Genomic DNA, 12,735 nt, shown 5'->3' with positions numbered 1-12,735 from the left:
TGCAACGCGCGTTTGCGTCCATATAAAAGGCAGTGTTTTTGTCCGCTAGAGTGGGATTTTCACGGCACATTCTGCACCACATCTCTGTGCGTTCATCATTTGTTTGAAGCCAGCTCACCTCCTGCAACCACTTTCCCGAGAATACGGAAAAGTGGTTGCAGGAGGTCCGAACCACAAAAGCGCTTCTTTTGTGGTTCGGACTCCTGACATTTCTTTGGAGGTGGAGGAACACCAAATTGCTTAAAGGAGCTTCTTCGACATCTTTAAGAGTTCTAAACAAATGTCTGTCCTCCTCCAGAAAATCTTATGTACGCAAACACGCGTTGCAACTTCTTATCTGGTGCGCGTTTTTTATTTTGACAGCGAATGCGCACCTGCGGACCACTTATGTGCAGCCCTGGTTATTTAGCTCGTCATATTGCAGCCACAGAAATTCTTTTGTCCATGAAACCATAAAGCTGCACTTTCTTTTTGCCTTATAGTCTGATTTGTCATAACTTTTCAGTTTTGTGGTAAGCTTTTCTTTGGCTGTCACTTCTTCACCCTGACCTGTCTTATTTGGCTCAGCAGAACTCAAATATATATCCTGCTGCTTTTACACACGCACTCACATAACGCTCAGCGATTCTCTGCGCGATCAACCTCTCACATGTTTAAGCTTGCTGCGGGAGATTCCACTTGTCATGTTTGCATAGTAAGCTAACGATTGATAAGACGATGTCAGAGGAATTGGTGCACAAATTATCGTCACTCACCAATCAGTGCTGTCGCTCTCTATACACAGTTCGCGCGATTGCAAAGTGAAAGCAAAAAACAAGCGCAAATTCAAACGCGATTTCAATATGTCACATATTGACAGTGGCTCACCGATGCCAATGACATAATTACCCAGCTACATTTCCGAAAGAATGCAAAAGCATTGACATATTTTTCCTTTCCTATGATAGCCCGACGGGCAGGGCAGAGAGATTTTGGTAGCCCGACTGGAAAAATCGCTAGCCCCGGGACGTCGGGCTAGCGATTTTGCGAGCCCTGCTATACTCATGAATAGACAAAATGCTTGTTGTGGTTTTGTCAAGGCAGTTAAATGTACTGGCCACCAGCTGAGCAGTGAAAAGTATCAAAAGAGTATTATTTAAAACTTATAAAATTCCTCAGCTAATTCTCTTCAACGGGATGAACATCAAGGCACACATAATCCTAACTAACCAGGTAGTATAACAATATGATAAGAACAAGGGACTCTACAAAATGCAGATGAAGAAAAGCAACCAGAGCAGCTCTAAAAGAACTTGTAACTGAGAAAGTAGCTGTGTCTGCTGTTCACAAGTTTTAAAAATGAGACCGCTTCTGTGAAGGGCGCTCACAGCAGGAAGCTCCTCCTTTTTCTTTTGTCTTTTAATCCCAGAAGCAGCTTCTTCCACCTTAACAGCAGGCATAAATGACTGCATCTGTATGATGACAGAGTGGCAGTGAGCAAAGCGACCACTGCAGAGGGTATATTGGCACCTTTAGCCTTATGACAGACTAGTGACCTGTTCAGGGCGTGCATTGACTCTTACCCAATGACAGCTAGGATAATTTCAAGCCCTCTCCCGTGATCCTGACATGGTAAGCAGTTAAGAATATGGATGAATGGATTAAAATATTAAAAATCTTTCTCCATATAAAGTATATTCTATATACTCTTGACATAGGAATCAGCCACTGTAAACATTTATAAAGACTCACTTAAGCAAAAATAATATAGTGTCAAACCCCAGAGTGTGAAAAAATATATACATAGTTATACATATTTCTGGTCATACTAGACAACACTAACTACAAGGTAACTGAAAAACTGATGTAGCATAAACCTCTGTAAAGTAGAGAATGTGCACCTCACTTCTCAGGTCAATGCTAAGTCTATAAGAGCATACCTGGATGGTCAAGAGGCAGTCACATGCACGTGTCTGCTCAGCAGTGCAGCTTAATCTTAATAAAAATAAGGTTTTCCAAGTGGCTGTCTTGCACAACAGTGCTGTTAAAATTATATAAATTGGAATTTAAAAAAAAAAAATCACTGTTCTTGAGTAACTGTGATGCTTCTCCAGCATTAATAATTCACTCAAATGTCAACTAACCAACAGCGCAACTATCTAAAAAGTTTGAGTGTATGTTTGGGTCGCTTAAAGAGTGGAGAGTGGTAGACCATATAAGACTGGCTAGCACACACTTATGGACAAACCCCCTGGGAAATGTGTGATGAATCTCCCTCTGTGTGTGTGTGTGCAGCACTGATGGTCATCTCCATCATTAAAGTTTTATCATTCTGCTTTCCTATAAATACCTTTCCAATGATCCAATGTATTATTCAGTTTCTTTTAGGCTGGCCTACACAGATACACAGGCGGAGGACCAGACACACAAAACACACACCTGGAGAGCCCAGAAAAAGCCAGCGTCCTGCAGCGAGGAAGTCTCATGAACATTTAAGAAGGTGGGCAGAAAAAGTCCGATTTCTCTCCAGCCGAGAGCGAAATCCAACACATTTTATTCTGCTCACACATCTTGGGAGAAATTCAGTACTGTGCGTGTGTTTATGTGTACAACATATGTGTTTAACTTGGACTTGACTTTGAGCTCCTTCTTTGAATTTTCAGGCTGATTCATGAAGGTGAACATCAGTCACAACCTATTTCAGATACATTTTGACCGTGACAGACAGTTTTTATATATTACACGAGCCATGTTGGCAGACAGCTGAGCTGTATCTACTTATCTGGTAAATCAGTGGTGTCCAGTGAAAGAAAAAGAGACAGTGTAGGGTGACATGAAGCAGGAGATAGGAGGAGAAAGCTAATGGAAGTGGAGCTGCCACTGGGGTATTAACCCATGGATTGGTGACACAGAAATGAAAGTGAGAGGGAAGAGAGGATGGTGGGATGGGAGGGTCAATCGATGCCTAAAAAGGTTTTACTCCCCTACAGGGACATGTGCATGTGTGTCTGTTCGAAATGAAAACATTGTCTTTCTCTCTCTCTCCTGGACATACACACACTTTACAGAGTGACCCCATCTGGCTGAAAAGTCAGAAGTCAGGCTAAAGAGTGGGATTCAGCAGCAGTCCTTTGATTTAGGGTATATTAGCATTAATGGGTCTAATTTTTGTCTGATACAGTGAATCATTGTGTTTCTAAATCTTGTCCATAAGAGAAAGTTGTCTAAAAGACAACATCAGATTAAACAGAAACTGCTGATAAAAGATAGACAATAGCCTTGTGCCACAAAAAGATCTTGCTACTATTACCGGATACATTTGCCTAGCAATTATGGGGTGTTTGCATGTACACACCTGCAAAAAGCCCAGCTTCTAATGTGAACTATTTGCCTGTGCTCACAGTGTTAACCCTCTCAGGCTCAAATTAAACTTAATTAAATATAATTAACAATGCTCACACAGAGGAAATCTTTCTATTAGCAGTTATTATTCCATTCAAATGCACAATGTTTACCTATGGCTAAACTCTTACTGTCAAAATACACATAACTTTCCCGCTCACATGCTTACTCTATGATGAGTTGGCTCAAAGTGCAAAATAAGCTCTGACGTACAAAGCAGAACAGGTCTGAACATGGAGGAAGACAGACAGAGAGAGCCAGCAGAGCGAATAGACAGACAGGAGAAAGAGGAAAGACTGGTTGAAAAGAAAACTCTAAATGTGATCTTGCATTCCTTACATGGGGTGAAGGGAAGGAAGGAGAGGCGAGGAAAAAAGAGGGAGGAAGGGGGAAGGGAAAGGTTGGTTGGTAGAGGAGGAGGAGGAGGGTGACAAGAGAGAAAGTTTAACTTGGCGCCAGACAGCATTTCAAAACCCGGCTGACAGCCAACCAAACAGACACGGGCACGGGCGCACACACACACACACACACACACACACACACACACACACACACACACACACACACACACACACACAGCATCAGCACTGCAAGTGGCACAGAAGTCCTTTTGGTGACTTCCCATCATCCAGAATTAGATCAGATATTTGCCCTCTACCCCTGCTCCCTGGGTCCAGCACAGAGGCAGATTCCCAGATAAAAATAGCCAGGGGAACTATTCAAACACTGCTGCCTTTCTGCAGGGAGTGTCTGCTGACTGCACTGGACTTAAGAGGTTAGAGAGGGGTTAGGAGCTCTACTCAGCACCTCCCTGAATCAGAGGACAGTGGTACAGTCCGGTCTGTGCCACACTTACACACAAGCTTTTTCACACATTAGAATCAGGCCAAGACATTGTGGAAAACTGCTCTTTCTCAAATGTCGTGCACAGCACGAGGTACTTTCTCACTACTGGAAATACTCTGGTTTGGGCAAAGTTGCTGCCTGGTTAGAGCATGCAGGAGGCAGGAACCATGGTGCCCACTTCCTCACTGTGAATACACCAGACAGTTACTTGGCACTGTTCTCACGCAGGGACAGTCGGATATGACATGTTGATGATTTCAACCCTCTGCTGTTAAAATATTTTTTTGGCTTCAGAAAGCTGATAAAAAAAAGTCTTTAAAATCAGGAAACAAAAGGAACAATCAGTCTAAATGGCATGCATCAAAAATTATTTATACTAATTCCATTAAAAAAATGTCCTTTATTCTCTTCTTTATTTATACTCTTCTCTAAAGGTTGGGGATGGGGCTAGGGGTTGTGGTTATCACTGATGATGACTTAGGGTTTTAAGATCAGGGTATTGACAAGAACTAGGAGCGGGTTAAAGGTTTTGTCGAACTCATTTTATAGCTATAATGACATGACATATGTGCAGGTACTCAGGTGGGAGACTGCACTATGTATCAGCAGGTTAGAAAACTGTTTAGTGTCCAATCCCAAAGGGGGTGTGGACAGAGGGCTAGACTAGTCAGAACCAAAAATACTAGTTGGTTATTTTATTAATGTATAACACCAGCTTAGAAGCAACAGCTACCTATTACTTCTAAGATGTCACAATGTCGCCGGTACTAACTCTTCCTCTCTCTCTCTGCATGATGGGAAGTTGAAAACAAGCAAGGTGTATAATAAGACGGGATGACAGCCATATGAACAAGCACAGTTCTGCAGTAGTACTTAGATTTAGAAAATGGGCTTCAATGCATCTGTGAAGATGGCACACAAACACACACACCTCTAGAGTTCAACTGTAGCCAGATATATCACTTTAAGTTTTTATGCTTCTGTGACTGAAACGCTAAAAAGAGCGAGTTCTCGCACATATGTCAGATCAGTCTAGACCTACAAATTGCCATTATTCTGCATGATGAAAAACAGAGGTTAAAAAACAGCTTATTATTATACATACTTTACCATACAGCTAACAGTTGCTGAACACATACATAACTGTTTGAATAAACACATTCACCTTACATGCAAGACCCACATACTGCATGAATTCCACATAGTTCTGATTGTTTTAAAGCTGTCCTGTTGTTATGAACCCGCTTGGTATGAAAATTAGCAGCCACATTGTGCGCTGACCCCTTTATGTCAAGATGCCCCCAGCAGAACCACTGTTATTGGGGTTAATCTAGATTACCAGTATAGATTACAACACCCCTGAGGCCGAGCCCAACAAAAACAGCAACCAATGGGTGCAGCTCTGTCAACAGAGGATTGCAACAAACTACTCTGTGTTAATGTATGTGTGCAGCAGGCCAGGCAGTTGTGGTGTGGTTAGAGGAGGTAATGGATGAAGGAAGAGGTAGCTAACTGACTAAGTGCTGTCACAGTGTTGACACCTTACACCCTGATTATACTCCAACCAGTGGAGAGGTGACAATACAGGCTCAAACTTAAAGGACAGGTCATTGTATCCTGAGGATCCAAAATAAAACCTCTCATCTGGAAGGATCAGAGGAATAGAGTTACCTGGTTTTCACACAGGCGTGTGTGTGTGTGTGTGTGTGTGTGTGTGTGTGTGTGTGTGTGTGTGTGTGTGTGTGTGTGTGTGTGTGGCATCAGACTCGGCTCAGTTTAAGTGGCGCCGCCGTCACCAAAAAGCCATTACATACACCCACAAGTGCCGCTGTACAAGCTTTGTTCAACAAGTAATACCTTTACTGAGCTGGCCACCCAGAAACCTTCATGTACACACTTCATATTCTTCTACAACAACATGCCATTCTGTACCTCGCACCGAGTCACCTCCACAGCTCCGTAAACTCCCCGTATTACATTACAATGCACATGCATGCACAAACGCAGGCAGCTGCTGAACAGTGCAGATCAACCCATGCACACCAACACACCCCTCTGCATTCTCAACATGTATTTTGATACCCATTTGAAAAGGGACCCTTGTCTGTGTATGTGTGTGTGGATCTGCAGCTAGCTTTAAAATAGAGTACAACTACTCTCATAGAATAACAGACACATAGTATCCTTAGGAGGCACTGAAAATATCTCTACATCATCATCACTGTGTTCAGGAGAAGCTTGAAGAGATAGTAAGTGTTGTGTTTTCCCCTCGTGTGTAATGCAACACAGCCGGCAACTATTAACCTTCTAAGCAGGAATGTGGGAGGTCCAAGAATTCCCATAAAAAGCAGCAGCGAGTACGAGTGTTTGTGTATGTTACACACATGTTCTTCAAAAGTGTTACACTCATCTGTCAACAGTTCATCCCATTCAGACATGCAGACCCACCCCATTACCACCTCTGACCAATAACCAATAAAGCCAATACCAGGGTCATACAGTGACCCCAGCCAGTGATCTCGTAGTAAAACTATGCTCAGATTGCTACTGCAGACAAACGCACACAGCCTGAAGACACGCTTACTTAAGTTGCAGGGGTTTTCTATATAAACTTAAAGTTCTTTAAGAGTGAAACCAAGATGCAAGAAGTTTTCTTTTTATTGTGCCACTAAAACAAAATAGCAACACTTATAAAAGATATGAAATATTAGAATACTGGATTACCATATTTATAAAGGTACACTTAAGGAGGGTGTAAAAAATTCACAGGGGTAAAATATTGCACAGAAAGTGTAATCTGTAAGAATCTGTACAATAAAATAAACTGTTTTGGGTTTTCTCCTTGTTCAAAATGGGTCTTTTGGGTGGGGGCGCTTACAAAGCAAGTAAGTGATTGGTATATATAATCTCAAGGCAAAAAACACTGTGTTAGCTATCTTAAAAGATATCTATGGATCTTCTTGTGATTTCTGACTGTTTGATAAACAAAAAATGTGTTTTATGCTTGATTAAATTAAGCCCACTTTATGCAAGCAGTTAAAAATACATTTAACTGCATACCCAAACATAAGATCTGAAACAAATGGTGCCCAGGGTATGTAGTGCCTTTGTGGATTCGCTCTGTCCTCCTCCGCACAGTACAGGACTAGATGGTCAGATGTGAGGCTAATGTGTGGGTCTCTGAGGCGGGGGTGGGTGGGCACGGGGGTGAATGTGCTGAGAGCTGTGCTGGACAGCGGTCAGAGGTGTTCGAACTATCAAGGGTAATGCAGCCTTGTTGGCTGCTGTCTCTCTCTGGTCTCCCTGGTCAAGGGCGGCACAGGACTAATGATGGGGAGGTCCATTAGTGTCGACTGGCTGAGCACATTGTTCCCTTTGGTGAAATTCCTAGCTAAATACAGACATTTGAAGACGACCCCCCCCATCCCACCCCCGCAGCACGCACACACCAGAAGTCATTTGTCAACTACAAAGCATGATATTAAAACTTTTACAATAAAAAAAGAGTGTGACACAGAAGAAGCTGCAAGTGCATTAGAAACATCTTGCTTAGAAAATCAACCTATTACTGATTGTAAAATAAGCAATATAAGCAATACATTAAGCTTGGGATGAACACTTTTTCATACAGAGAGAAATATGCCAACCATGAGGCGGCATATTTAATGACTAACCTCATGTTATGGATGGGTCCGTTTACGCGTTTTGTGGGCTGAGGTTTTGCCAACTTTTCTGCATCTTTCTCCTGCCATATGATGACATTTGAGCCACACTTTGAAAGAATATTTAACTCTCTGTGGCACCTCAGTGTTTGCTCGGAACTAAAGGAGCATGTGGACCTGAAAATAGGTATCGATCCCAGCTTTGGCAAATGGATTACAATGGAAGTGTTATTTGTCAGAAGTTCAGAGTAAGTGTTACAATATATGTAACATTGGTGTCTCAATAAACACACAAACGAAAGCTTCCTGATTCTTCTTGGGTTGACAAATTTGACCACACAGATAAAGAATGAAACTGCAGACACTTCCAGTTTATTTTTATTTTACTGAAGTTAGTTTTGAAAGCATAAAATATAGGTCAAGTTATTTATTTATTTATTTATATTTTCTAAAGACTTCTTTTTTTTTTAAATTTATGTATTTCTGTTCATTTCTTGTGCTGCACAGATACATTAAGGGCTGCATAAAATTTTGGTCCACTATTGTTTTACTAACTTTAGCTTAATAGTTTCTAAACTATTTCTAAGAAGTTGTAAGTTCACACAATCAAAGTCAATTCTCTGCAGATTTACAAGCCTTTTCACATGAACAATTACAATGATACGACACCTTTGGAAAGTATGCTTCCTGAGCCTGATCACAGTAGGGCTCTGTCCCATAAAGCAGGCTGTAAAACTGTACTGGATAGTAGGAGGTAGTGGTTTTGCTGTGGTCAGCACTGCAAGGGAGTTTTCACAGATAAGGCTAATCGCTGTGCTTATCATCACAGCGGTAGTTGAGATTGAAAAGCATATGCTAGCAATCACACATGTGAACCCACACAGGGAGGAATGGCGAAATATCCACTCTCAAATCATTGGTCACAAACAGCCCTTTTGTCTCCAGCCCTGCCATATCAAACTCCAGGGAAACAAGGAGAAGAATAAAACAGTCACATTTAAAACTGGTGACAAACAGGTCAAAATGTCCAAATTACTTCACTTTTCTCTCTCACACACACACATTTCACAGGCATGCTGAAGTACGGTCTCTTCGTGTGTCAAAAGCACCTCCAAACGATGAGCTGCTCCCCACCATTATTATCATAAAGAGAGGTCTCCAGCCCCACAAGTCCACACACAATCACTCTCAGGCCCTGCCCCACTCCCACCATTGTCCCACACTCCACTCACACATACACACACGCACAATGGCCACTCCAGAGCCAAGGGTCCCACTATGCAATCCTGTCACACAAGGACACAAACCAGTCCTTATCACATCAGAGAGGGAAACGAATGATAGTGGCTCAAAAGTGGAGGAAAACAGGTGAGATACAAAAGCTAGAGTTCAGATTATGTGGTGAGCGTGCAGATAACATATTAGGGAGTTATTATTGTGTTTCTGTAAGCTCTTATCACCCAAGCTTAATCAATCATTAGCACACCCTCCAAGGGACACACAAAGATAGATTAATGATGTGTGTACATACCACCTCACTGCTGACTAATGCAACCTGAAGAATACTTGGAATGCTTGCAGCCAATCCCCCCAGACTACATCAAGCACTAACAAAGACCAGGTAAACAGCAGTGATTGTGATTAAATGGGGATACTTTCCAAAACAGTAATCCTATCATGTATTCAGCTTAATAAAGTGGGCGTAGAAAACAAAAGCGTAAAGGAAGTGCTGGAGAGAAAAGAACGTAAGCTCTACAGAGGCAGAACTTATCATATGGGACATAAATCCCACATCAAACAGTCCCAGGAATGAATGATTACATTTTTCATCCCACACATTACCCACGGACTGCTGTCGGCTCCTTCCACATCCAACAAATGAGTTAAGGGTTAAAGCGCCGATCACGAACGGCAGCAACAACAGGAGATCAGACAGATCAAGAGACCGGCACAGATTAGCCAGTTCAATAATTCAACTATTTAAAGGTGCTGTTATAGGATCAGATTTGCTGTTACATAATGACTTTGAGATGACGTGCATATAATTATAAACTACGGCTGAAATTATTAATCAGCAGTATGAATCAAATTTGTGAAATCTGTGATGAATCTCATGAGGAACAGACAACTTTTTCAAATTTTAAGCAATGCAAAACCTTAATGTTGAGCTTATTATGAAAAAGAAATTGTAGTCTTTTGATTTTTCACCTTAGGAACATTATTCTATTTAAATAACAATTCTTTTTTTTATTTACCAACAAAAAAACAAAAAAAACCCCAACAAAACAAAACACTGATATTTGCTCAAAATGTTAACGAAATTAAGAAAATACGAGTGGTCATTTACAGACTGCCTCACCATCGGTGCACTCAAATGCAAAATAACACTGGTGGGATGTCTGTGTATGCTTTGGATCATGTCATGCAAAAGAGCCACAGTTAACCTTTTACTGAACAGATAGCAAACACAAACACACACAAGCAGCATACATCAAACCTATAACCTAAACCCAATCAATTTTTACTGCCTTCCCACATTGGCTCAGGCTATCTGCTGCCACACAAGCATGCATTTCCTTGTCATAAAAGGGCTACTTGTGGTGGGATGTGGTGTGATGTCACGGCAGCCTACTCAGGCTGCTGCAGGGAGTGTGTGTTTTTGAGTGAACGTGTGTGTGTGTGTGTGTGTGTGTGTGTGTGTGTAGGAATGTGGAGGGTAAAGGGGCTGAGGGTGGGGGAAGGGGTCCCGAGTGGGAAGTGTCCTGCACTGCTTGACATGCCCCCACGCCAAATGCTTAGAAAGTCACCACATTGTTCTGGCAGCCGAGCACACTTATTAAAGATGCAGATACACGCTTGTTATTAAAATTATTTAATAATAAGTGTTTGTTTCTAAAGCTTGGACAAGGCATCAGATTATCTGCTTACTATTTGTAAGTTATGAGACTACTCAGGCTCTAGTTCCTTGTTATTGCTGTCTTTTCAGTCTATTTGTTGCAGGCATTTTGATTTAAGCATAACAATACTAAGATAAAAATCGTGCAAAACGCTAAACACTGCAGTATAATTGACTGAGATATACTTTCAGATGTTATCCACTTTCTCTTGAACCTCAAATCTCTTCGCTTTTGCTGAAACAAATAGTAGCTTTGTGACTTGGAGAAAGAATAGTTTATAATAAAATGCATAGATGGCACACGAGTGTACTTCCACTTCCTCTTTTGTGCAGAGAAAAAAAATTCACTGGCTTCAATAGAGAAAGGGAGCAACAAGAACAAACTTATGCAAGCATTTCAGGAATTAGACAAACAGACACCCATACAGACCTCAGCTGACTGCTGGGAATCCCCCCCCCAACACACACACACACACTCCTCACTTCAAACACCGTGACAGACCTGACAATGCTCTTTACTGAGTTAATATCACGTTGCTACGAGCATACCTGCCTTCATCCAATCACCTGAACACTGCTCCCTCATCATCTCGTAGAGATTGTGCTTCTAGGATTTTTACTGAGCTCTCTGAAAGTTTCTGGATGGAGAAATCAGGTTGTCTGGGTGACACGGAGGATGTCGCTTTCACCACTGTACAGTAGTTTAACCACTTCCTCTTAAAACTGGAGTACAGTACTAACCTGGACCAGATTGCTATTACTTATCAAGCGAAACCACTGGCTGCTGCGCCGCTCGTGAGAAACGAGTCAAATCAACAGGTTTTCATTTGTGGCTTTCAGGCTGGAAGCGGGTGGTTAACTGTCTTGCCTTGTTAGTCAATCAGCTATGTGCCGGTAGTTACTGTGGAGCTTTGCAGACTACAGCCTCTGGAAGTAAAAAAAGAAATAATAAAATAACCGTAATAGGGGGAGAGGCGAAAGCTTACCAGTATCTCCAGGTGTTTTCATTCTTTCCGCTTTAGCTCTTCGGCAGGACAGCTAAAGTTTGCTAAACTGGGAAAATTCCACAAAGCTGCTTGTGGAAAGAAAAGTCAGTCTCTCGGCCTCTTCCTCCCGCTCTGCTTTCCAATCTCGTGAAGAACTCGCTGAAGATACGAGGCAAACTTTTACAGCTTCAGCTCCAGCGGCTCTCTCTATTTGTTAAGCCGCCGCCGGGCACTCTCTCCCCCCCAACCTCTATCTCTCGGTGCGGTCCTAAACCAGCTATCTCACAAGTAGGACTCGCTTTATGCCCGCACCTCGTCGGTCCTCTCGTCCCGTAACTCGCAGCCTCAAATCTGCTCAAGAAAGACGGTCAACCGTCCCGACTCGAGCCAGGCGAAAAGTGTCGTTCTCTTCTCTTCCAACAACTTCTTTCGCTAACTGTCCGGTAGCTGTTTACTCCGTCTCAACCGCATCTTCGTCGCTGTTTGACATCTCTCCGCCGCGAACCCGCCTTACTTCTCTGACAGAAATTAACGTTAAAAAGGAACCTCTCTTTCTTCACGGACTTTTTCAGTCTTCTACTCACTCTCGCACCACTCGGCGCTCACTCTCTCCTCCCCCCGTGCCTCTCTCCGTCCTCAGAGTGTCGTGTTTCGCTCGCTCTCTTCTGTAGCGGGGCCCGCCCACACTGACGGGGGACGAGGAGGGAGGGAGGGGGGGGGGGGGGGCAAACGTGGCGAGTCACGCCCCCACTCACCACGAGCCGGGACCCGGGCTGGCGTCACTGCAGCACGCGGCGTTGCCTGGGAGACCGTTACAGCGCGCCGCTGCCGTGGTGACTTCACGTCGAATCGTGCGGATAGAGAGAGGCGCGAGAGCGGCTCGACTCGCAGCGTTCATTTACGTCAGTCAGGTATCAATTAGGCCTCTTCCTATGAGGATAGTTACACTTATTAAAGTAGAAAA

The 12,735-nt window shown here is 42.8% G+C and overlaps 1 protein-coding gene across 1 annotated transcript in view; it reads right to left on the bottom strand.

The window, feature by feature from the left end:
- Nucleotides 1-12,442, bottom strand: part of erfl3 (Ets2 repressor factor like 3) — a 64,429-nt gene extending 51,987 nt beyond the window's left edge. The window contains exon 1 of the mRNA XM_084943504.1: nucleotides 11,772-12,442. Coding sequence (XP_084799630.1) covers nucleotides 11,772-11,793 — 22 coding nt within the window. The 5' untranslated portion in view covers nucleotides 11,794-12,442. The remainder of the gene's footprint in view (nucleotides 1-11,771) is intronic.
- Nucleotides 12,443-12,735: the final 293 nt, after the last annotated feature.

The sequence above is a fragment of the Perissodus microlepis genome, chromosome 11, assembly GCF_051167445.1.
Source record: "Perissodus microlepis isolate ML-2025 ecotype Zambia chromosome 11, ASM5116744v1, whole genome shotgun sequence".
Taxonomy (NCBI): Eukaryota; Metazoa; Chordata; class Actinopteri; order Cichliformes; family Cichlidae; genus Perissodus; species Perissodus microlepis.
The sequence above is the reverse complement of the archived record's forward strand: the minus strand, read 5'-3'. Positions and strand labels throughout refer to the sequence as shown.